Source organism: Sardina pilchardus, chromosome 14 (assembly GCF_963854185.1).
Source record: "Sardina pilchardus chromosome 14, fSarPil1.1, whole genome shotgun sequence".
NCBI classification, from domain to species: Eukaryota; Metazoa; Chordata; class Actinopteri; order Clupeiformes; family Clupeidae; genus Sardina; species Sardina pilchardus.
In genome coordinates this window covers 12,415,895-12,435,128 of record NC_085007.1, presented here as the reverse complement: position 1 = coordinate 12,435,128, position 19,234 = coordinate 12,415,895, and the positions used below count along the sequence as shown (strand labels likewise).

General features: G+C 39.3%; 1 protein-coding gene and 1 long non-coding RNA gene across 4 annotated transcripts; both read right to left on the bottom strand.

Moving 5' to 3' along the window:
• Positions 1–266: 266 nt before the first annotated feature.
• On the bottom strand, positions 267–11,745 carry LOC134100450 (myosin heavy chain, fast skeletal muscle-like). Its single transcript, XM_062553647.1, has 38 exons — positions 11,545–11,745; positions 11,305–11,448; positions 11,073–11,229; positions 10,927–10,954; positions 10,567–10,684; positions 9,670–9,762; positions 9,289–9,352; positions 9,106–9,204; positions 8,920–9,023; positions 8,691–8,829; positions 8,098–8,216; positions 7,817–7,966; positions 7,546–7,716; positions 7,160–7,460; positions 6,882–6,955; positions 6,702–6,789; positions 6,484–6,601; positions 6,263–6,386; positions 6,019–6,155; positions 5,546–5,801; positions 5,201–5,443; positions 4,939–5,115; positions 4,710–4,855; positions 4,508–4,598; positions 4,044–4,433; positions 3,704–3,949; positions 3,419–3,615; positions 3,128–3,311; positions 2,877–3,042; positions 2,658–2,782; positions 2,261–2,569; positions 1,889–2,092; positions 1,640–1,765; positions 1,021–1,191; positions 826–930; positions 636–731; positions 375–506; positions 267–287 (listed from the first exon to the last, which is right to left on the bottom strand). Exons 1-38 carry the CDS (start codon positions 11,731–11,733, stop codon positions 267–269), a joined length of 5,802 nt encoding a protein of 1,933 aa, XP_062409631.1. The 5' UTR covers positions 11,734–11,745.
• A 970-nt stretch (positions 11,746–12,715) lies between these two features.
• On the bottom strand, positions 12,716–15,111 carry LOC134101501 (uncharacterized). Of its 3 annotated transcripts, none has more exons than XR_009941388.1 (4): positions 15,015–15,111; positions 13,774–14,124; positions 13,421–13,556; positions 12,716–13,150 (listed from the first exon to the last, which is right to left on the bottom strand). It is a non-coding gene; the product is annotated as an uncharacterized LOC134101501 (long non-coding RNA). The 3 variants fall into 3 exon arrangements; XR_009941387.1 differs by lacking the exon at positions 15,015–15,111 and having other exon boundaries at positions 13,774–13,922; positions 14,007–14,991; XR_009941386.1 differs by lacking the exon at positions 15,015–15,111 and having other exon boundaries at positions 13,774–13,859; positions 14,007–14,989.
• Between the last annotated feature and the right edge of the window lie 4,123 nt (positions 15,112–19,234).

The following is a 19,234-nucleotide window of genomic DNA, read 5'->3' as shown; positions in this document are numbered from 1 at the left end:
GAGCTATCTTATGCGGCTTGTTCAGCCACCCTAGAGTATTTTTCATTATTTCATTGTTATTTTAAATGTAATTTGCATTTAAAATGCAATTCTAAACGCAAATTGGTAAATCAGAACATGTTACAAAAAGATGCATCATTCTGTTATTATAGAAACAATGAACTCATATTTTGAAGAAACCTTTATTAGTAGTAGTAGTTACAGAATAGCCACAGTAATCAGGATATTAATCCAGATAAGTGACATGTCAGAAGGTTTCACCGAATTTACTCTGCAGCCTCCTTGCCCTAAGAAAGAGAAATTGAAAAATGTAATGGAATTGAGTGAACATACGGTGGCTAATAATACATTGAAATATGATAAATTAGATTTACCTTTCCAGCATCACGGCTCTTTGCTCTCATCTTGTTGACCTGGGATTCAGCAATGTCAGCACGCTCCTCAGCCTCCTCCAGCTCATGCTGAACCTTCCTCAACTTAGACAGGTGGGAGTTGGATTGTTCCTCCTAATAATGAGCAAATATGTTTGATGAGTACAAAGGCTGCTATTTTGAAACAAACCCATTATTCATTGTATAATATTAATATGAAAGGCAAGACATTGGATCATATTGGCAACATAAGAAACTACTCACAGCTTCCTCAGCCTGCCTCTTGTAGGCTTTGACCTTCAACTGCAGCTTGTCAACCAGGTCCTGCAGTCTGTTGAGGTTCTTCTTGTCTTCCTCAGTCTGAAAAGAAAAAAGAAAAACAATAGAAACAATCTGTCAATGTTGTACTCCTCAAATTAAATGCTGTTCAATAGTGCTGAAAGAAAATGTGTACCTGGTATGTGAGTTCCTTCACCCTCCTCTCGTATTTCCGGACTCCCTTGACAGCATCAACACCACGTCTCTGTTCAGCATCAACCTCACCTTCCAGCTCACAAACCTTAACATGAGCAAAATTTTTATTTCAGACAAGGTCTTCATTTAATTCATTACGTTCTGAACATTTTTTTTCACCTAAGACGTTACTTACCCTGGACTCCAGTTTCTGGAGTTGTTTCTTGCCACCCTTCATGGCCAGATTCTCAGCCTCATCCAGGCGGTGCTGCAGATCCTTCACAGTGACCTCCAGATTCTTCTTCATCCTCTCCAGATGAGAACTAGTGTCCTGCTCCTTCTTCAGCTCTTCCGCCATCATGGCAGCCTATATGAAAGCATATTGTTTGTGGAAGGTAACATGAAACATATCTTTAATATTTACATATTTAAAGGAAAACTATGCAGGATTGGCAAATTCATTTCGTTTTCGCTCGTTTTATGCTTGAATATTTCTCTGCAGAGCTTCCCCTACAGCTTTAGCGTGTATATTTTACAAAACTCCTCAATCGGTCAGTCTGTCGTGTCTTTTCATGAGACTTTACATGACACTTCCTGGAGTAGAGCATGGGTGCGTGCCCGAGGGCTCCTGAAATTGCAAGCGTGGTTCTACCGCTACAGACCACTAGGGCGGCCGAAAAAAACACTGTTCGACTGGTAATGACTCATTTAATCATATATAACAGTATGGAATGAATTGATTAACTGAAAAACGTTGCATAGTTTACCTTTAATACATTAGGGCTGAATTTAGAAACAATGTAACTACTGCTTACATCAGTGATGGCTTTCTTGGCCTTGTCCTCAGCATTTCTAGCCTCCTGGACAATGTCGTCAACCTCACCTTGGACCTGAACCAGGTCGGCCTCAAGCTTCTTCTTGGTGTTAATCAGACTTGTGTTCTAACATTCAGAAGTAATTTCAAATATATGAAATGGTGGTATATTAAAATGGTATATTAAAATCTTTTCAAAGAAAGGGGATACGATTGATATGATTTTTTTGTGAGACAATTGTATCTCTACCTGAGAATGCAGGAGGCCAACACGCTCACTGGCATCCACCAGCTCTTGCTCAGCCACTTTGCGGCCTCTCTCTGTCTGCTCCAGGGCGACTCTGAGCTCCTCAATCTCAGCCACCATCAGGGTGTTCCTGCGCTCCACCATGGCAACTTGCTCCTTCATGTCTTCCTGTCCTCTGACAGCATCATCAAGATGCAATTGGGCATCCTATTAGAAACATGGAATGACAAGAGATGTGTCATACTACCAAGAGACAGTTTGGACAAAATCATATAGTAGTGATTTATAGACACACTTATACTATTAACCGAAGAGTAATGATGGTAAGATAAAAAATTCAACAGGATCTTTTTAATGTTTTATTACATAACAGACCTTGAGTTGACCCTGCACATTTCTCAGTTGTTTCTGGGACTCAGAAGCCTGGCGGTTGGCATGGCTCAGCTGAACCTCCATCTCATTGAGGTCTCCCTCCATCTTCTTCTTGATTCTCAGAGCATCATTCCTGCTCCTGACCTCTGAGTCCAGAGTGCTCTGCATGGAATCGGCTATCCTTTGGGCATTCCTCTTGATCTGCTCCATCTCCTCATCCTTTTCTGCAAGCTTCCTGTCAACCTCACCTTTAATCTGATTGAGTTCAAGTTGGACACGAAGAATCTTGGACTCCTCATGCTCAAGAGTACCCTAAACAAGAAAATGAAAAATGTTAAAATACATAGAACATCATCATTTCCGTTTCTCACTGTGTTGGAAAGCCGGTTGGAATTTCTACCTCAGCTTCTTCCAGGGCTGTTTGGATCTCAGATTTCTCAGTCTCAACAGTCTTTTTGGCCTTCTCCAGCTCATGGATGCTCTTTCCAGTCTCACCAAGCTGCTCAGTCAGGTCAGATATCTCTTCTGCAAATATGCAGTTAAATCACAAAAAATATATTATTTTGATGTTTGACAAAATTTGTTTGAGTGGGATCTGTATTGGGTTATTTTAACTCACGTTGCAAATTCTTGTTCTCTCTCTTCAGGGTCTCAAGGTGGTCAAGAGACTCCTCATAGGAGTTCTTCATCTTGAATAGCTCAGTGCTGAGAGAACGAGCCTCTTTCTGGGCACCCTCCAACTCTGCCTGACCCTCCTCGTACTTCTGCTTCCATTCAGCCAGGACCTTTTGGACACAGTTGTTGTTGTGAGGCTTATACTTACTAAGCTTTTACCTACATTCCATATTTGAATTATGTTTTGGAGGTTACCTTGTCAAAGTTTCTTTGCTTCTTGTCAAGGTTGGCAGCTAGGGCATTGGCTCTCTCCACATCAATCATGAGGTCCTCAACCTCTCCCTGGAGTCTCTGCTTGGTCTTATCCAGAGAGGCACATTTGGAGTTAACAGCCTCAATTTGCTCCTCTGCCTCTTGCAAGCGCTGGGCAAGCTTTTTTCTGGAAAAAAAGAGAGACAAGTCAGAGGGCATGATGGAGGTTCCCAAGAGAATACAAGGTTTAAAGGTCTACAATCAAATTCACTTTTTTGCATTTTTAGCACATACTTGGACTCTTCAAGCTCCTCAGTGCGCTGGATGGCATCAGTTTCATACTTGGTCCTCCATTGAGCAACCTCGCTGTTGGCCTTGGACATGCCACGCTGCAGCTCAGCCTTTGCTTCCTGCTCTTCCTCAAACTGCTCCCGCAAGAGGTCACAGTCATGGCGTGCAGACTGAACAGCATGGGCCAGGGCATTCTTGGCCTGATTGTTAACAAGTAAGGGTGTTTATAAAGTTTGTCAAATAATGTCATTTACACAATTTCTTAATTTTAAGTACAGGTATCAGTACCTTGATTTCCTCTTCATTCAGTCTCTTCAGCTCCTCAATTTGCTGAGTAAAGGCCTGCTTGCTTCTGGTCAGCTGAGACACAAGAGCATCTTTTTCCTCAACCTGACGGCCAAGCTCACCATTTTCAGTCTGAAGTCTTGCTCTTTGAGCACTGAGGTCATTGACCTGACGGGCACCCTCATCACTCTTGGACTTGGTTTCACTGAGTTGGTCTTCAAGGGTGCGGCACATCTTCTCCAGATTTACCTGAAAAAGTCCATTAGCATCAAAGAGTTAATCAAATTATTGTATATAAGTTGGTTTGTGTGAAAGATAACATGAGGATGAACATCTCACCAACCTTAGTCTTAGCAACAGCCTCCATGTTGCTGGAGAGATCATCAATTTCCATCTTGAATTCACTCTTCTCCTTCTCAAGCTTCTGCTTGACACGCTGGAGGTTGTCAATCTGCTCTCCCAGCTCAGCCACGCTGTCAGCCTGCTTCTTGCGGAGAGCTGCAGCAGTGGCTTCATGCTGTAAGGTGGATTCTTCAAGATCACGACGCAGCTTCTGAAACTCAGCCTCACGTTTTTTGTTCATTTCAATTTGAGCAGCAGTGGCACCACCAGCTTCCTCAAGCCTTTCACTAATCTCTTCAAGTTCCCTGGAGAGATCAGCTCTCTGCTTCTCAACCTTGGCACGAGCAGCACGCTCAGCCTCAATCTCTTCTTCCAGTTCCTCAATGCGGGCCTGTTGGAAAAAATATATATTAGAATAACACAAAACTGCAAAAAAGAGTTTGTGCTGCTGGAGAATAATGAAACCTGAAGCTCCTTGATCTTCTTCTGCAGTTGAGCACCAAGTGATTGTTCATCTTCAATCTTACTAAGAAGTTGACCTATTTCAAAGTCCTTCCTGATAAAAAAAAAGATTGAAGAAAAGGGAAAATCATCTCTGAGGTTAACTGCATACATTAAAATTGAAGTCATATTTTCCAAAAGACATATAAAAGCATAATGCTTTTACTTTTTAATCTTCTCGTCAGACTGCTGCTTGTCATTCTCCAAATCCATGATGGACTCCTGGGCCAGCTTCAGGTCACCCTCAAGCTTTCTCTTGGCTCTCTCAAGATCCATACGGAGCTTCTTTTCTTGCTCCAGAGAACCCTCAAGCTGTCAATTTCACAAGTATGAGGTGAGTATATTGAAATGGTGTCAAATGTTAGTTATTTTGCTGATATAGATCAATAACTTACATCATCCACTTGCTGTTCGAGCTTAGTCTTGGATTTGGTCAGAGTGTTGACTTTGTCCTCCTCTGCTTGAAGATCATCAAGAGTCTGCTGGTGGGCCTCTTGGAGGGCTTTCTTCTCCTTTGTCAGCTTAGCAATGGACTCATCTTGAGAGGCCATCTCTTCAGTTAGGTTCTTGACCTGCACAGAGAAAGTAGTACGTTAGTGAACAATGAACCTTAGATATTTTATTTTTATACACTACATTGATTTTATAAATCCCAACCTTATTTTCAGTGGCATGTTTCTCTTTCTCTACTTTGGCCAAGGTCAGCTCCAGATCATCAATATCCTTCTTGAGCTCAGAGCACTCATCCTCCAGTTTCCTTTTCTTGGCAGTCAGCTCAGCATTGATTTCTTCTTCATCCTCCAGTCTCTCCGTTGTCTCTTTGAGCTTGGCCTCAAGCTGGATCTTACTTTTGATAAGACCCTCACACCTCTCCTCAGCATCATTGAGACCCTCACTTCCCTGTTGTTAATATAACATATAAGCACAGCATTTGATTTGTATGGAAATCACAATACTGATACTGTTTAGTGGTATGATTGTGACTATTGTATATACACTTACAGATGCCACTTGCAGCTGCAGGTCATTCCTCTCTTGCACCAGAGCCACCATCTTCTCCTCTAGCTCCTTTTTCCTGGCCTCTGCCTTTGCACAGTTCTCTTTGACTTTCTCATAGTTCTCTTTTATGTTGGCCAGCTCCTTTTCAGTTTCAGCACTCTTCAGCAGAGGTTTGATCTTGTAGTAAACCTTCATCCAAGGCCAAGTCTTGACATTCATGAATGAGCGTATATTGTACTGAATGGTGTAGATACACTCCCTATACAAAAAGATGAAAAAAATATATAGGACTATACAATTGATACTACTCATACTATAGCATACAGTATATCTTTTAGATTCCTGAATCCATGTAAAAGTAAAAAAATACCTCCTTTCCATCATCTTCACAAACTCCCTAATACATGTTATACCATTCATAACATATCAATCTTTCATACTTCTGAGTCTTTGTAACAATAAAAAAGAGAAAGGACCTCCTTTCCATCATCTTCACAAACTCCCTCCTCATCAGGTATGCACGACAAAGAGCCTGAGTCATTGTGACCAGGGAAGCCAGTTTCTCATCTCGCAACTCCTCAAGGGTACCCAGCAGACCAGCTTTGAAGAACACCTGAGAGATAAAGGATAAACTATAAGCATACATTTCTCACAGAAAAACCTTAGCTCTTGCTTGTAGTCATGGTAAGCAGATAAGAAATAGAATGAAAATCTCTCTACCTTTGTGTGTCCAAACTTGTACTGGGTGTGATCAACATCAATGGATCCCAAGAGCTTCTCAGAAGCCTTCTTGTTATCAATGAATTGACCCTCAGGGATGACACTAGCATTCAGCACTTTGTATCTGGACAGAATAAATAAATGTCCATATAGAGCATAACTTTTCCTCTCTAAATGCAGTTTTGAATATGTGTAATACATCATTAGCTTTCTCAGTTCACCTCTGCTTGAAGTCGGCATATAGGATTCTGCTTGGGAAACCCTTTCTGCAGATTCTGATACCCTCCAGCACACCATTGCACCTGAGCTGATGGATGACCAGGAAATTCTGCATATAACCTGCATGTCAAAAACAGGTAATGAGATCTCATATTCTCAATGTAACACATTGAAAGAGTAATGCATATACCTTCTTCACTGCTTGTCAAACGCCCTTTACCTGGTTTCTTAATTTCATTTGGAATCAGACAACGCACAAAGTGAGGATGGGTGCTCCTCAAGTTTGTCATCAGTTTGCCCAAGTTCTCCTGTTGAGGTGAGAAGGTGTGCATTTTTGATGAGACATTTAATTATGTTGGGACAATTTCATTCATGATTTTCTCGATATTATAATACATACCCTGAATTGTGACGACACTGTCTGCATGGAGCCACCCTTCTTTTTACCACCCTTCTTACCACCACCACTAGGGTCTGTTGATATGTTAAATGAAGCAAAGCATATTTATATTTAGCATACATATATATATATATAATCTATAGTAATAGATATTATTTTCTACACCTGTCTCTATGTACATACATTATACATTAATTTAGCAATTTAAGTATATGCTTTAAAGCTACAATGGATAATTCTGTATTAGGTTGTAGACTTTTTGACCAAAACTGTATTACCTTCAACAACAGCTGGGTACAGGACAGGCAGGAGTTTTACTCCCGACTTCTGGTACAGCTGAATAACAGAATCGTTCAGTGGATCCTTGTTCTTGTCCAACCATCCAGTAACATTGTAGTCCACAGTGCCGGCATAGTGCACCAGGGAGAAGTGGGCCTCAGCACAGCCTTTTTTGGGCTTGGGCTTCTCAAAGGCCCTATTCTTGCCAAGATGCTGGTCATACAGCTTGTTCTTGAAAGTGGTGTCGGAGGCCTTGGGGAACATGCACTCCTCTTCAAGGATGGCAAAGATACCCATGGGCTGTTGCAAAAATATTTGTGGTTTTAAATTAAGTCGTTAAGAAATAATATGAATCTATTACATCACAATTTTGAGTATAACAGACCTTTTCAATTAGCTCAATGCAAGCGGCCAAGTCCATGCCGAAGTCAATGAACTCCCATTCAATGCCCTCTTTCTTGTACTCCTCTTGCTCCAGAACGAACATGTGGTGGTTGAAGAACTGTTGCAGTTTCTCATTGGTGAAGTTGATGCACAGCTGTTCCATGCTGTTGTACTGTGATTGAAAAAGAAAATTGAAAAAGGATATGAATGTCCTCAACTGAAATTATATGACATTGTTCTGTGAGTGAAAAATTATGTTAACTCATCCTCACATCAAAAATCTCAAAGCCAGCAATATCCAGCACACCGATAAAGAACTGCCTTGGCTGTTTAGTGTCCAACATCTGGTTGATACGGATGACCATCCACAAGAACATCCTTTCATAGATGGACTTGGACAAGGCCGACACAGAGTTCATGACCTTCATGTAAAATGGTTATATGATTAGAAAAACAACAACATGTAATTACACTAATAGTACTGTAAGTCAGTCCAAAAACTGCCATGTGTTTTGTAATCTTTTATTAAGTTTTTAAGTGACAAAAATAATACCTGTGGAACAGTCTGACCCTTGGTGACAAACTCATTTCCAACTTTCACTCTTGGGTAGCACAGAGCCTTCAGCATGTCAGCGGAGTTCAGGCCCAGGAGGTAAGCGACTTTGTCAGCATCTACGGAATGTGCAACACTGAAGCATTTTGATGATTTGAAATTTATAGTGAGCAATTTCATACTACACACTCCAAACAAATTTGTAGCGTTTGTCCAACTCTATCTCTTCTCCATGAATCAAAATGTTTGGCCAAGATAGTTTTGGTTAAAGGCTATATGTCTCACAAACTCAAAGGTATCTGAGTGATGTCTTGTACATTATTGTCTTGATGTGAGAATAGATATTTTATTAATCGCAATGGAAGTGTAGGATATGAATATACGTAACCGTTACCGCTTGGCAATCGGTTCTCCTGGGTTAAATTTTCAAATTTGCCATTACCCGTCTGTGTTGTTTTTGTAAATTTTCCGCTAAAAGTGACTGCTAAACAGCAGTCATCTTTAACTTTCATTTAATATACTTAAATTACCTCAATAAATAAGACTACATTGTAGTATTACAAAAACTGACTGAAAGTTGAGTGTTAACCTACCCTCAGTGCCATCAGGCTCAGCCTGCTCCTCACGCTGCTTCTGCTTGAATTTCATGTTGCCATGATGGAGCACAGCACCAGTCAGCTTGTAAATGGTCATTTTCTCCTCTCCACTAAAACCCAGGATGTCAATAGCATCCTAAAATAATGAATGATTTGATTATTTTAAAACTTCTACAATAAATCACATACATTATACATAAAAAAATATATATGTTGTAGTACTGACATCTGTGGCATCCAACTCCTCTTTGTCATCAATGCTGGCCACAGTAATCTGACCCTGACTGCACATTGGGAAGTCATAGGGGTTGGTTGTGATGAGGGACATTTCTGTAGGGGTTAAAATATATTTTTACTTATTCAGAATTATATGTGTTGATTTTTCAACGTTGACTGGAAATATTAACCTTACCTATCAGCTCAGGCTTGTGGTTGGTCATCATCTGGTAGAAGATGTGGTAGCCTCTCTCATCAGGAAGCTGGAATGTCACTCTAGACTTCTCCAGCAGGTCTTTTCACACAAGGAAGGATGTATTTTCATCTGATACATTTATGGCAATAATGAAACATTTCTATGTGGAAAAATAATACTTACAAGTCTCAATATCAGCACTAGCCAGCTTTCCAGAAGTGCCAAAGTGAATTCTGATGAATTTCCCCTGTTTGAGATTGCATTTTGACATTACGTGTTTTAATTTAGCTGATGCTTTTAGCCACAGCAGGTTACACATGAGGAAAATATTAAAGTATTCAATAAATATGTTATATATATGTAACATATTCTGTCATAGATCTAAGAGTAACAAGAAATACTGCCTTTACTTATACAAAAAGGAAAAGATGATAGGGTAGAGGTTTAAGTAGAAATCAGGGGATGTTTCAAAAGAGACACTAAAAAAGAAGTACATGATAAGTTAGAAGAAAAACCCTAAGAATTAAAACCAGGTAAGAGAGAGTAGATGAGAAACAAACTTACAAAACGTGAAGAGTTGTCATTCCTCACAGTCTTGGCATTACCATAAGCCTCCAGCAGTGGGTTGGCAGCAATAATCTGGTCTTCAAGAGAGCCCTGCAAGTCGAGACATATATTGTTACGGTAGTTTACCTCCGCCAAGGAGGTATATGTTTTCATCGGGGACCGGGGTTTGTTTGTCTGTCTGTCAATCTGTCTGTTTGTTAGCAAGATAACTCAAAAAGTAATGGATGGTACTTTTTCCAGTAGGCCTATTAGCCTGTTTGATTTGCATTGAGCTCAATGAGCATCAAACAGGCTAATAGGCCTACTGGAAAAAGCACCATGCCCATCTCTAGCGATGGTGAAGGGTATGTGATGATGTGGGGCTATTTTAATTCCAAAGGCCAAGGGAACTTTATCAGGATGCATAATATCCTGGATCCATGAAATAGAGCTGGCCTTTAAAAATAAAAATCTGCCTGCCCCTATGTTAACCCTGTTAAATTCCCATAGGGTTACATAGGGGGTCAAATACTTCCTTCCCTTAGCATTTAAGGAAAACATGTATGTATTTACGATACATTCTTCAATCACAAAGAAAATTGGTGTCCTTGGCGGTTTTATTTATTTTTATTTTTTTAATTAAGGCATTGAGATCAATTGTCAAAATAAATGATGATTTTATATTCCTGTTTTAGCCTGGTATCAAATACATATGCTCCTCACTGTATTTAGCTTAGTTTTGTAATGGCATGGTATGGCCACGTGGTGGCGATCTGAATAATTTCGGTTCAAATGTATGACAACCTAGGAAGAACAATGCAGGCGGAGGTAGCTGCGCTCTCGGAGTGCTTTTCTAGTTCATGTCTGTGTTGCTATGTGATAATTAGTCTATACATTTGATAAAGGGTCCTATACCTTTATTTTTCCACTGCTGGCTGGTGGCTCTGACTTCTTCCCACCAGCCACTGCAATTGTTGCAAAGTACTGGATGACACGCTTGGTGTTTACGGTCTTGCCAGCACCAGATTCTCCGCTGTATTGAACAGAAGATATTGCAATTTTCTATATCACAATTATATAGTGTCCCGGAAGAGTATATATGGGATAATGAAGGCTTAGCCCTCTATCAAAACTGTTAAACATTTTAGCAGTGAATGCACCAGATTCTCCACTATATTAAATAGAAGATATCGCAATTTGCTATATCACAATCACAAAGTGTACCAGAACAGTATTTAGAAGATAATGCAATTGGTTTTGTCCATTGACACTTACGTGATCAGGACAGACTGATTCTCCCTGTCTGTGAGCAAAATAGAGATTTACATGAATGGTTAATAAATTGGTTAAATTAAAATGGTTAATAACATACATTAATAAAATATATAGTGTACTGTGTTTGCTTCAAACTGAAAGCATACCTTGAAGCATGAACTGATATGCATTGTCAGAGACAGAGAAGATGTGGGGTGGGGCCTCCACACGCTTCTTGCCTCTGTAGGCATTCACCACTTCTTGATCGTATACTGGGAGCCACTTGTAGGGGTTCACAGTGACACAGAAAAGTCCAGAGTAGGTCTAGAAGTGAGAAATAAAGAGGATTGGTTTCACAGCTTTTATTTTTTTTAAATTTGTTAAAAGTGTAATGCTTACGTAGATCATCCATGCTGCATAACGCTCTTTGAGGTTATACAGGACAGAGGCTTCATTGAGGTGGGTCATCATGGCCATGTCCTCAATTTTGTCGAACTTGGGAGGATTCATGGGGAAGGCTTCGTCTTCCTTCACTGTTCTTTCCTGAAACCAATGTAGAAGACAGCTTAAACAAACAGATGGACTCCAAAAACATTTTGTGAAAATAACATTTTATCATCAGATCAATTTGAACAGTACCTCCTTGGTTTCAAGCAATTCAACGACACATTTGCCGCCGTCCTTCTTTTTAATTGTGCCTTTCAAGTACAACTCCTCTTTGTCAACCACATAGCAAGCACTCTTTGCATCAAAGGGCTTGGTTTGGGCCTCAATTCTCTCCTTCTCCGGCTTCCGAAGGTAGATGGAAGCTTTGCCAAACACGGCCATTTCAGCGTCCCCCATGATTGCTGGTTACTGCATTAATCATAAACATGAAGAGCAGACAGTTTCAACATAAAATGCTCTACATCTTCAGATATGAACAGACACAGTGCTGCAAATAAATTGGTTGACAATCATTAGGGGAGAAAAGATGGGAAACCATGTATGGAGCATGTCAATATAGGGCATACAAACTGTAAAATGAATTGAAGACAAATGCAAAACAGTCTTGATATAATATGAGACCCAAGTTATTTGCTACATACTTATATACACATTGAATCACATAACGACAACACACCATACACTGTAAAAAATTTACTGTAAAATTTACAGTAACTTACTGGCAACAATTGGCCAGTAAGTTACTGTGAATATCTTTTACAGTAAAGGTACTGTATTTCCATTTACAGTATTTATATATTCACTGTAAAATGAAAAACAATTAAATACTGTGATTTCAGTCGTATTTACAGTAACTTACTGGCCAATTGTTGCCAGTAAGTTACTGTGAAAACCTTTTACAGTAAAGGTGCTGTATTTCCATTTACAGTAACTTACTGGCCAAATGTTGCCAGTAAGTTACTGTGAATACCTTTTACAGTTAAGGCACTGTATTTCCATTTACAGTAACTTACTGGCCAATTGTTGCCAGTAAGTTACTGTTAAAACCTTTTACAGTAAAGGTGCTGTATTTCCATTTACGGTAACTTACTGGCCAATTGTTGCCAGTAAGTTACTGTGAATACTTTTTACAGTAAAGGTACCGCATTTTCATTTACAGTATTTTATGTATTCGCTGTAAAGTGAAAAACAATTGATTTTAAATTAAGATTTGTTTTTTTTTTTAGTTGTATTTACAGTATTGGTTGTTTCCCTGTAAAAGCTAGGTCAGTTAAATACTGTGAATTCAATTGAACTTACATGAGCAATCATTAATAGAATAACTCATATTCCAAAATATTTCAGTTAACTGCAGACAATAAAACAATTTTAACTTTTGTTATTTATTTAAGACATTTCAAATGTATGACTGAAGTGGATGTTGACAGACAACAGTAGACATGGTTTGAACACAACCACAACCTTATCTGATTTGACACAGATAAGGGGGTTAAAAGCGCAGTGTGTGTAAGTGCAGTATGGCAACTGGCAAGTCTATGTAATGTAGTATAAGGAGTTGTGTGTGTACAGGATGCGGAGTAAAGAAACTCATCCCCAGTCTGTTTTGTGGGTGTTCCCTCAGTCTGCCACGTGGGAACAGAGACGTCTGCTTGACCTCAGTGGTTTAAACAGTCCGTGGTCAGAGCGTGAAATGTCTTTTGAAATACTTTTGGGCCGTTGTTGTACTCTTCTGGTATAGGTATCCTGCAGGGTAGGGAGAGGTGCTCTGATGGTACCTTTCGCAGTAAATGTCAAGTGTCTGAAAAAGAGAAAGAAAGCATACATTACAATTGACCCCGTTCATGAATATACAGTAATTAATGCAAACTACTCCGGTTGTGTGACAAATAAAAGCAAACCCACACTAGTCAGGTGCAATAGATAGAAGTAATGCAGATGTGTACAATACACCACCATAGCAAAGTTTGGGAGTTCACTTTGATATGTCCAGTGTTTTTTTTTTTGGAAAGGGGACATTTCGAAGTGACCCTACACTTCTGAACAGAAGTATGTCTATGTGATATCATACCTAATCTCATAATTGCCTGCGGCAACTCTGCCTTCATGCGAACACCACTTTTTTGATGCCTAACATACTGTAGGCCATCTCCCATCTGACTTGCAATAGCAGCCTCTGGCTCCAGGCTGGGACTTCTGGATGGCTCCTAAAAAGAATAAACAGCAATTGCCATATAATTTGTTAATAAACAGCAATTGCCATACAAAACAAATCATAGCTTTAAAAAATAAGCAAGGCAATCAGATGTAGAAATAGAAATGATAATTACCTTGCCATGAGGCACCCTTGCCACCCTTGTCACCATCTATGTTACTTCTTGATATCAGTTTATTTATGATCATAAATAAAACACAAACACTTACACCATGTTGAGGGCAGCAGCCATGGCTAACAGACATCATCAGGGTAGTGCCATCAGGTAGTGCCATCAGGGTAGACCGACTTCGCCCTGGACAGTTGTTGGCAGTTGAGCCCACAAAGTCATAACAGACACATGAAAGGAGGGGATAAACTAAACAGTTACAGACACAAATACAGTACATGCACACATATTAAATGCTATATGCGTGTGTCTCTATTTGGTGAGTGAACTCACTTGCAGGCTTGGAACTTCTTCCTTATGGAAGTGACACACATTTGGAACATTCCAAAATGCACACAGCCTAAGTGTCTCTGACACAGCGTTCTCAGGGCAGCAGTCCTCACACCACCTACTAACAGAGGGAACAGAAAGAGGCTTACATTAATTAATACATTGCAAAACACACAGAACATGAAAAGACCATCACTGAAGCACTACTACAGTCACATGCATCTTAAATAAACACATGCCTCAATTTAAGTCACCAAACATTGGGCAAATAAAGGCTATAAAATGAATACCATTTAGCCAAACACTACCCTTCACAAACTAAAGATCCCTTTACTTATCGGCATGATATTTCTGGTAATTGAAATTCCCCAAATGCTCCCCTTTCACATCCACTATATGACGGATCTATGAGCATGACTATGCAAAACTACAGTTCCTAAATTAGGGGTGAGATAACTTACACATCAGCCTACTTCATTAATTTGTTTTACTGGTCCTCTTTTCAGTTATAGCAACACTACATATTATGCATCAACACTACATGTATTAAGTTTAATGTTAACTACCCATGCCCCATGGAGTTCGCAAAGTAATGTTACTAACTAGCTGCTAACGTTAACAACTTTCACCTGTGTCTGTCTGCTAGCTAACTTCAGCCTTCAGCCTGCATGGTAACAGCCACTTTAAGCTAAGCTACTTGCGTCTGATATTTCATTCAAACTAAAACTCTACATTCATAACGACATATCAGACTGAATTATTGCTAGATATGATATTGACTATCATTCGAAAAATCCCACATGACGGTGAAGTTAGTTACTGGAAAAGTTAACATTAACAGCTAACATCGCTAACGCTAGCGACGTTAGCTCGCTAGTTCTAGCTATCGATATGTGCTATTCTGATTCTAACATGACAATAATGGCTTTGGTTGACATTTCATTGTGAAAACAATACATTTCTAATAAATTCCCGTTTTCAATTGGCATACAAAAGTACTGTAATTCTTACCTTGAATATGATGTTTGTACAGAGTTGAAAATTGCAGTCAGATTCATGATTGAAAAGTGACGGTTGAAGTGAAGTCACTCTGGCTGGAGTTGAAAAGTCAGGGGTGGGGGATGGGAATTACTGCGTGTGCGCAATGCGCTTATCAAGAGGCGATAAGCAGCCGTTAAAAACAATCGTGGAAAATTATTAGGCTGAAATGTGTTATGCTTGCTCAATAGTGTGATCAAAGCCTTAATTCTTGACATCAAATTGACTTTCTCAGCCGTCTCTGGTATGTCATTATGAGTTAAAAGAAATATAAGATTAAAAAAGGGAAAACACAGTAGGCTAGTTTACTTAACTATTTACAGTAGCCTAGGCTACTAGTGGCTATATTGTGGCTATATTTGTTTACAGTAGTGTTTTGACTACTGTAATTTCTAAGGTAACACTTACTACTGTAATTGTAGTTTACAGTAGAGGTACCGCATTTCCATTTACAGTATTTTATGCATTCACTGTGAAATGAAAACCAATTAAATACTGTGATTTCAGTAGTTTTACAGTAACTTACTGCCCAATTGTTGCCAGCAAGTTACTGTGAATACTTTTTACAGTAAAGGTACCGCATTTCCATTTACAGTATTTTATGCATTCACTGTAAAATGAAAACCAATTACATACTGTGATTTCAGTTGTATTTACAGTAACTTACTGGCCAATTGTTGAAAAGAAAAAATACAGTAGTTTACTTTACTATTTACAGTACTAGAGTGTCTATACTGTGTTTGTTTTACAGTAGTGCTTTGACTACTGTAATGTTTACAGTAACACTTGGACTACTGTAATTGTAGGGGCGTTACTGTAAATTTTACAACATTCTACTGTAAAAAGCATATACAGTAGTGCTACTGTGAAATTTCCTGTAAATAACTGTGAATTTCACAGCCATTTTTTACAGTGTACAAACTACTGAAGTGATTTAAGAGTTTATTAATCGACTCTGACAATGATGTAATTTTTCCATTCCCCTGTTGAGCATTTTTAGACAGTAAGATATCAACGAACTATGGTGGAGGGTGGGAATGTTTGAAACATAAACTTCCATTCAAGATCTGTGAAGGCACTAGAGTAATAACTAGTGACATTAGTTAATCAATGGTGTAGGGATATTGAACAATGTCTGGGGAGGTTGAATAATTCTTTACAAATAAGGCCTTGAATGGAGCTACACCAGAGTCATAGCAATAATCAGTAAATGCCCCCTGAAAAGTTTGTTTTAATTGTTTAGCTGTTCAGATAAATCAGATATACCTTACCTTTTCCTCACAAAACCAGATGAATTTTCTACAGTTGTTATGAGTATCTAAAAATAAGAAAAACATATAAAGTCAAGCATTTTAGTACAGGAATACATGCATGTAATGTAAATACAGAAATGATTGTCTTAAGTGTATTACTTCCATGCTTTAAAGATGAAGAGATGCAGTTTGCCATGACACGCATTGGAGGAGTCACAGTCTGTGAAAGCAAGGAATGACTTACTGTGCACTGGATCCCCCTGGTCTTCTGCATCCCTCCCATACTCTCAGTAAGCCCTTATATTGCTCATATTCTGTCAACTAAGCAGAGCTCTAATAAGGCAAGGTGTTGTTGGATCTATTAAAACATTATTTGAGTATCACTGTTTCTCACTGTCACACACATCAGCAAAAGGTGGGGGGGTTTTAAATGATGATATACTGTAGGCATCTTACACAATACATTGATGGGATGTATTAGGATAATACATATATATTGCGATGCTCAATATGGTTTGGTACCATGTGGCTATATTTAACTGAATAAATAATAGAATAGTACAGTTGGCATATACTTTGTTGTCAGTGTAATATAAATGCAATTGTTACTACTTTATCATAAATCTGCTTGTCTATGCATCTTTGCTGTTATGGTCAATGGCTCATTGATTTGGAAATATCAGTTTACTAAATATTGTTTCCAAATGATTTGTAGGCTCCCTTAATTTAATGGCATGTAATTAATATGTCCTTCAAACATGATTGTGCTGCAATCTATTTATGCCCATGTACTGTAGCATGTCACAGGATTTGTCTTGGCACTGGTTGATCTAGCAAATATTAGGGCAACATTCCAAAAGTGACTGGTGTTCAGTGACAGATTTCTTGTATGCCTTCTAGATGCCTGGGCACACTGCATTACCAAAAGTAGAAGAGGGACATCATGGTAAAGAAAACTTCACTTATGTAAGTATCACAAGTAATAAGCAATAATTTCTTATTTATTCTTCCTTACACTATATACATGTAAATAGTTGTTATCCTTCCAAGCGGTTGGCCTATTACAGTGTTTTTATTGGCGGCTATTCAAATATGAGCAACCAACCTCCAGATCCACAGTTGAAATTACATGCTGTCATATTTATTATGAGACTGAGTATTATGTTCTGTTTAGCTTGGAAGCACCATTGAATGTATATCATTCAAATATGTTTTCAATGCTTCAGTAGTAATACTGACACTTTAATCATGGCTGTTCTGATGTTTACACCATCATAAAAATGAGCTTGATGATTTGATGATTTGATTGCTTTGAGTAAGCAAGTTGTTCTTCAGCCCCATCTTGACAATTGTTTATCTGTCATTGCTATTTGGCTTATTCTCCAACTTTACTGTTTTTGTATGACATATCACTGAGTTAATCATTTGAATTATATTTATACATACATTTATGTTTTTCATACAAATATATAATAGCATTGAACTGATACACCTTAGGATGCTTAGGATCTTGTTTGTGGTAAAACAAAATAGGTGCCTAAGGGGCAAACTCCTTTTCAAACCCCCATTTTCTCGGAAGTCAGACATTGGGTGTTGTAAAAGGTTGCTGTGCAAAAATGATATCTAGGATGTCCACAGCTTCACAACTTGGTCAACGCGCTACCAGAAACCCACAGGGTATGTTCAAATGTGTGTCCCTACAGCAAAAATAGTGCTTTTAACCTGATTATGTAGTCACAATCAAATGCTATCATTCTAATCTGATTGCATATTTCTGCGATAGTTCATGCTTGAAATAAAAAACACATCTACAGATACAGAAGAAATCCTAGTTTTAAAACGATGCCTTGGTCATGACATGCAAGTACTCTGAAACAAGACTCAGTGCTCATTCTGCTTGACTTATCAGCTGCCTTTGACATGGTAAATCACAGCATCCTTCTCTATACTCTCAGACATGGGCATCTCTGGCTCAACTCTTTCCTGGTTTGAATCTTGCCTCACAGGACGCTCATTTAAAGTTTCGTGGCTTGGACAGCTTTCCTCACCTCACTTCCTCTCCACAGGCATCCCCCAGGGCTCAGTGCTGGGCCCCCTGCTCTTTTCTATCTACTCCACCTCCTTGAGACAGATCATCTGCTCGCATGGCTTCTCATACCACTGCTATGCTGATGACACACAGCTTTATCTGTCCTTTCCAACGGATGACCCCTTGGTCCCGACACAAATCTCAAACTGCCTCTCAGATATCAACATGGATGAAGGTACTCCACCTCCAGCTAAACCTCTCTAACACAGAATTGCTGGTCCTCCCAGCCAAACCTACAATACATCATGACATCAACATCAAAATCGACGCCCAGTCTGTTGCACCTACCAGGACTGCAAGAAACTTAGGAGTCGTTTTCGACAACCAACTGACCTTCTCCGATCATGTAGCCTCAGTAGCCAGGTTGTGCCGCTACGCGCTATACAACATACGGAAAATCAGGACCTACTTGACTCAAGATGCTACCCAACTCCTGGTACAGCCAATAGTCATCTCTCGACTTGACATACTGTAATGCCCTCCTGACAGGTCTCCCAGCCTGCGCTGTAAAACCCCTTCAAATGATCCAGAATGCAGCAGCACGCCTGGTCTACAACCAACCCAGAAGGGCGCATGTCACCCCACTGCTCATCCAGCTACACTGGCTACCACTGGCCGCCCGCATCAAATTCAAGAAAGTTGTGGAGCAACGTTATGGCTATGTCTTTTGACCATGTTATTTTAAACGTGACTTAACAACACTCAATGCTAAATAGAGCACTATACAGTCTCTGCTCTGTTTCTATGGAAGTTGCAAGAATTCACGTTGTTCTATTAAATGCCGTTAAAGGGATATTCCGCCATTTTTGGAAATACGCTCATTTTCCACGTTCCCTCGAGCAAAACAATCG

Coding starts and splice junctions, on each gene's coding strand:
- LOC134100450 (XM_062553647.1), bottom strand. CDS start 11,733: ATGGCCGTGTTTGGCAAAGCTTCCATCTACCTTCGGAAGCCGGAGAAG. Junction 11,230..11,304: donor ATGCAGCATGGATGATCTAC/GTAAGCATTACA, acceptor TCTCACTTCTAG/ACCTACTCTGGACTTTTCTG. Junction 7,717..7,816: donor CTGGCTTTGAGATTTTTGAT/GTGAGGATGAGT, acceptor TTTCAATCACAG/TACAACAGCATGGAACAGCT.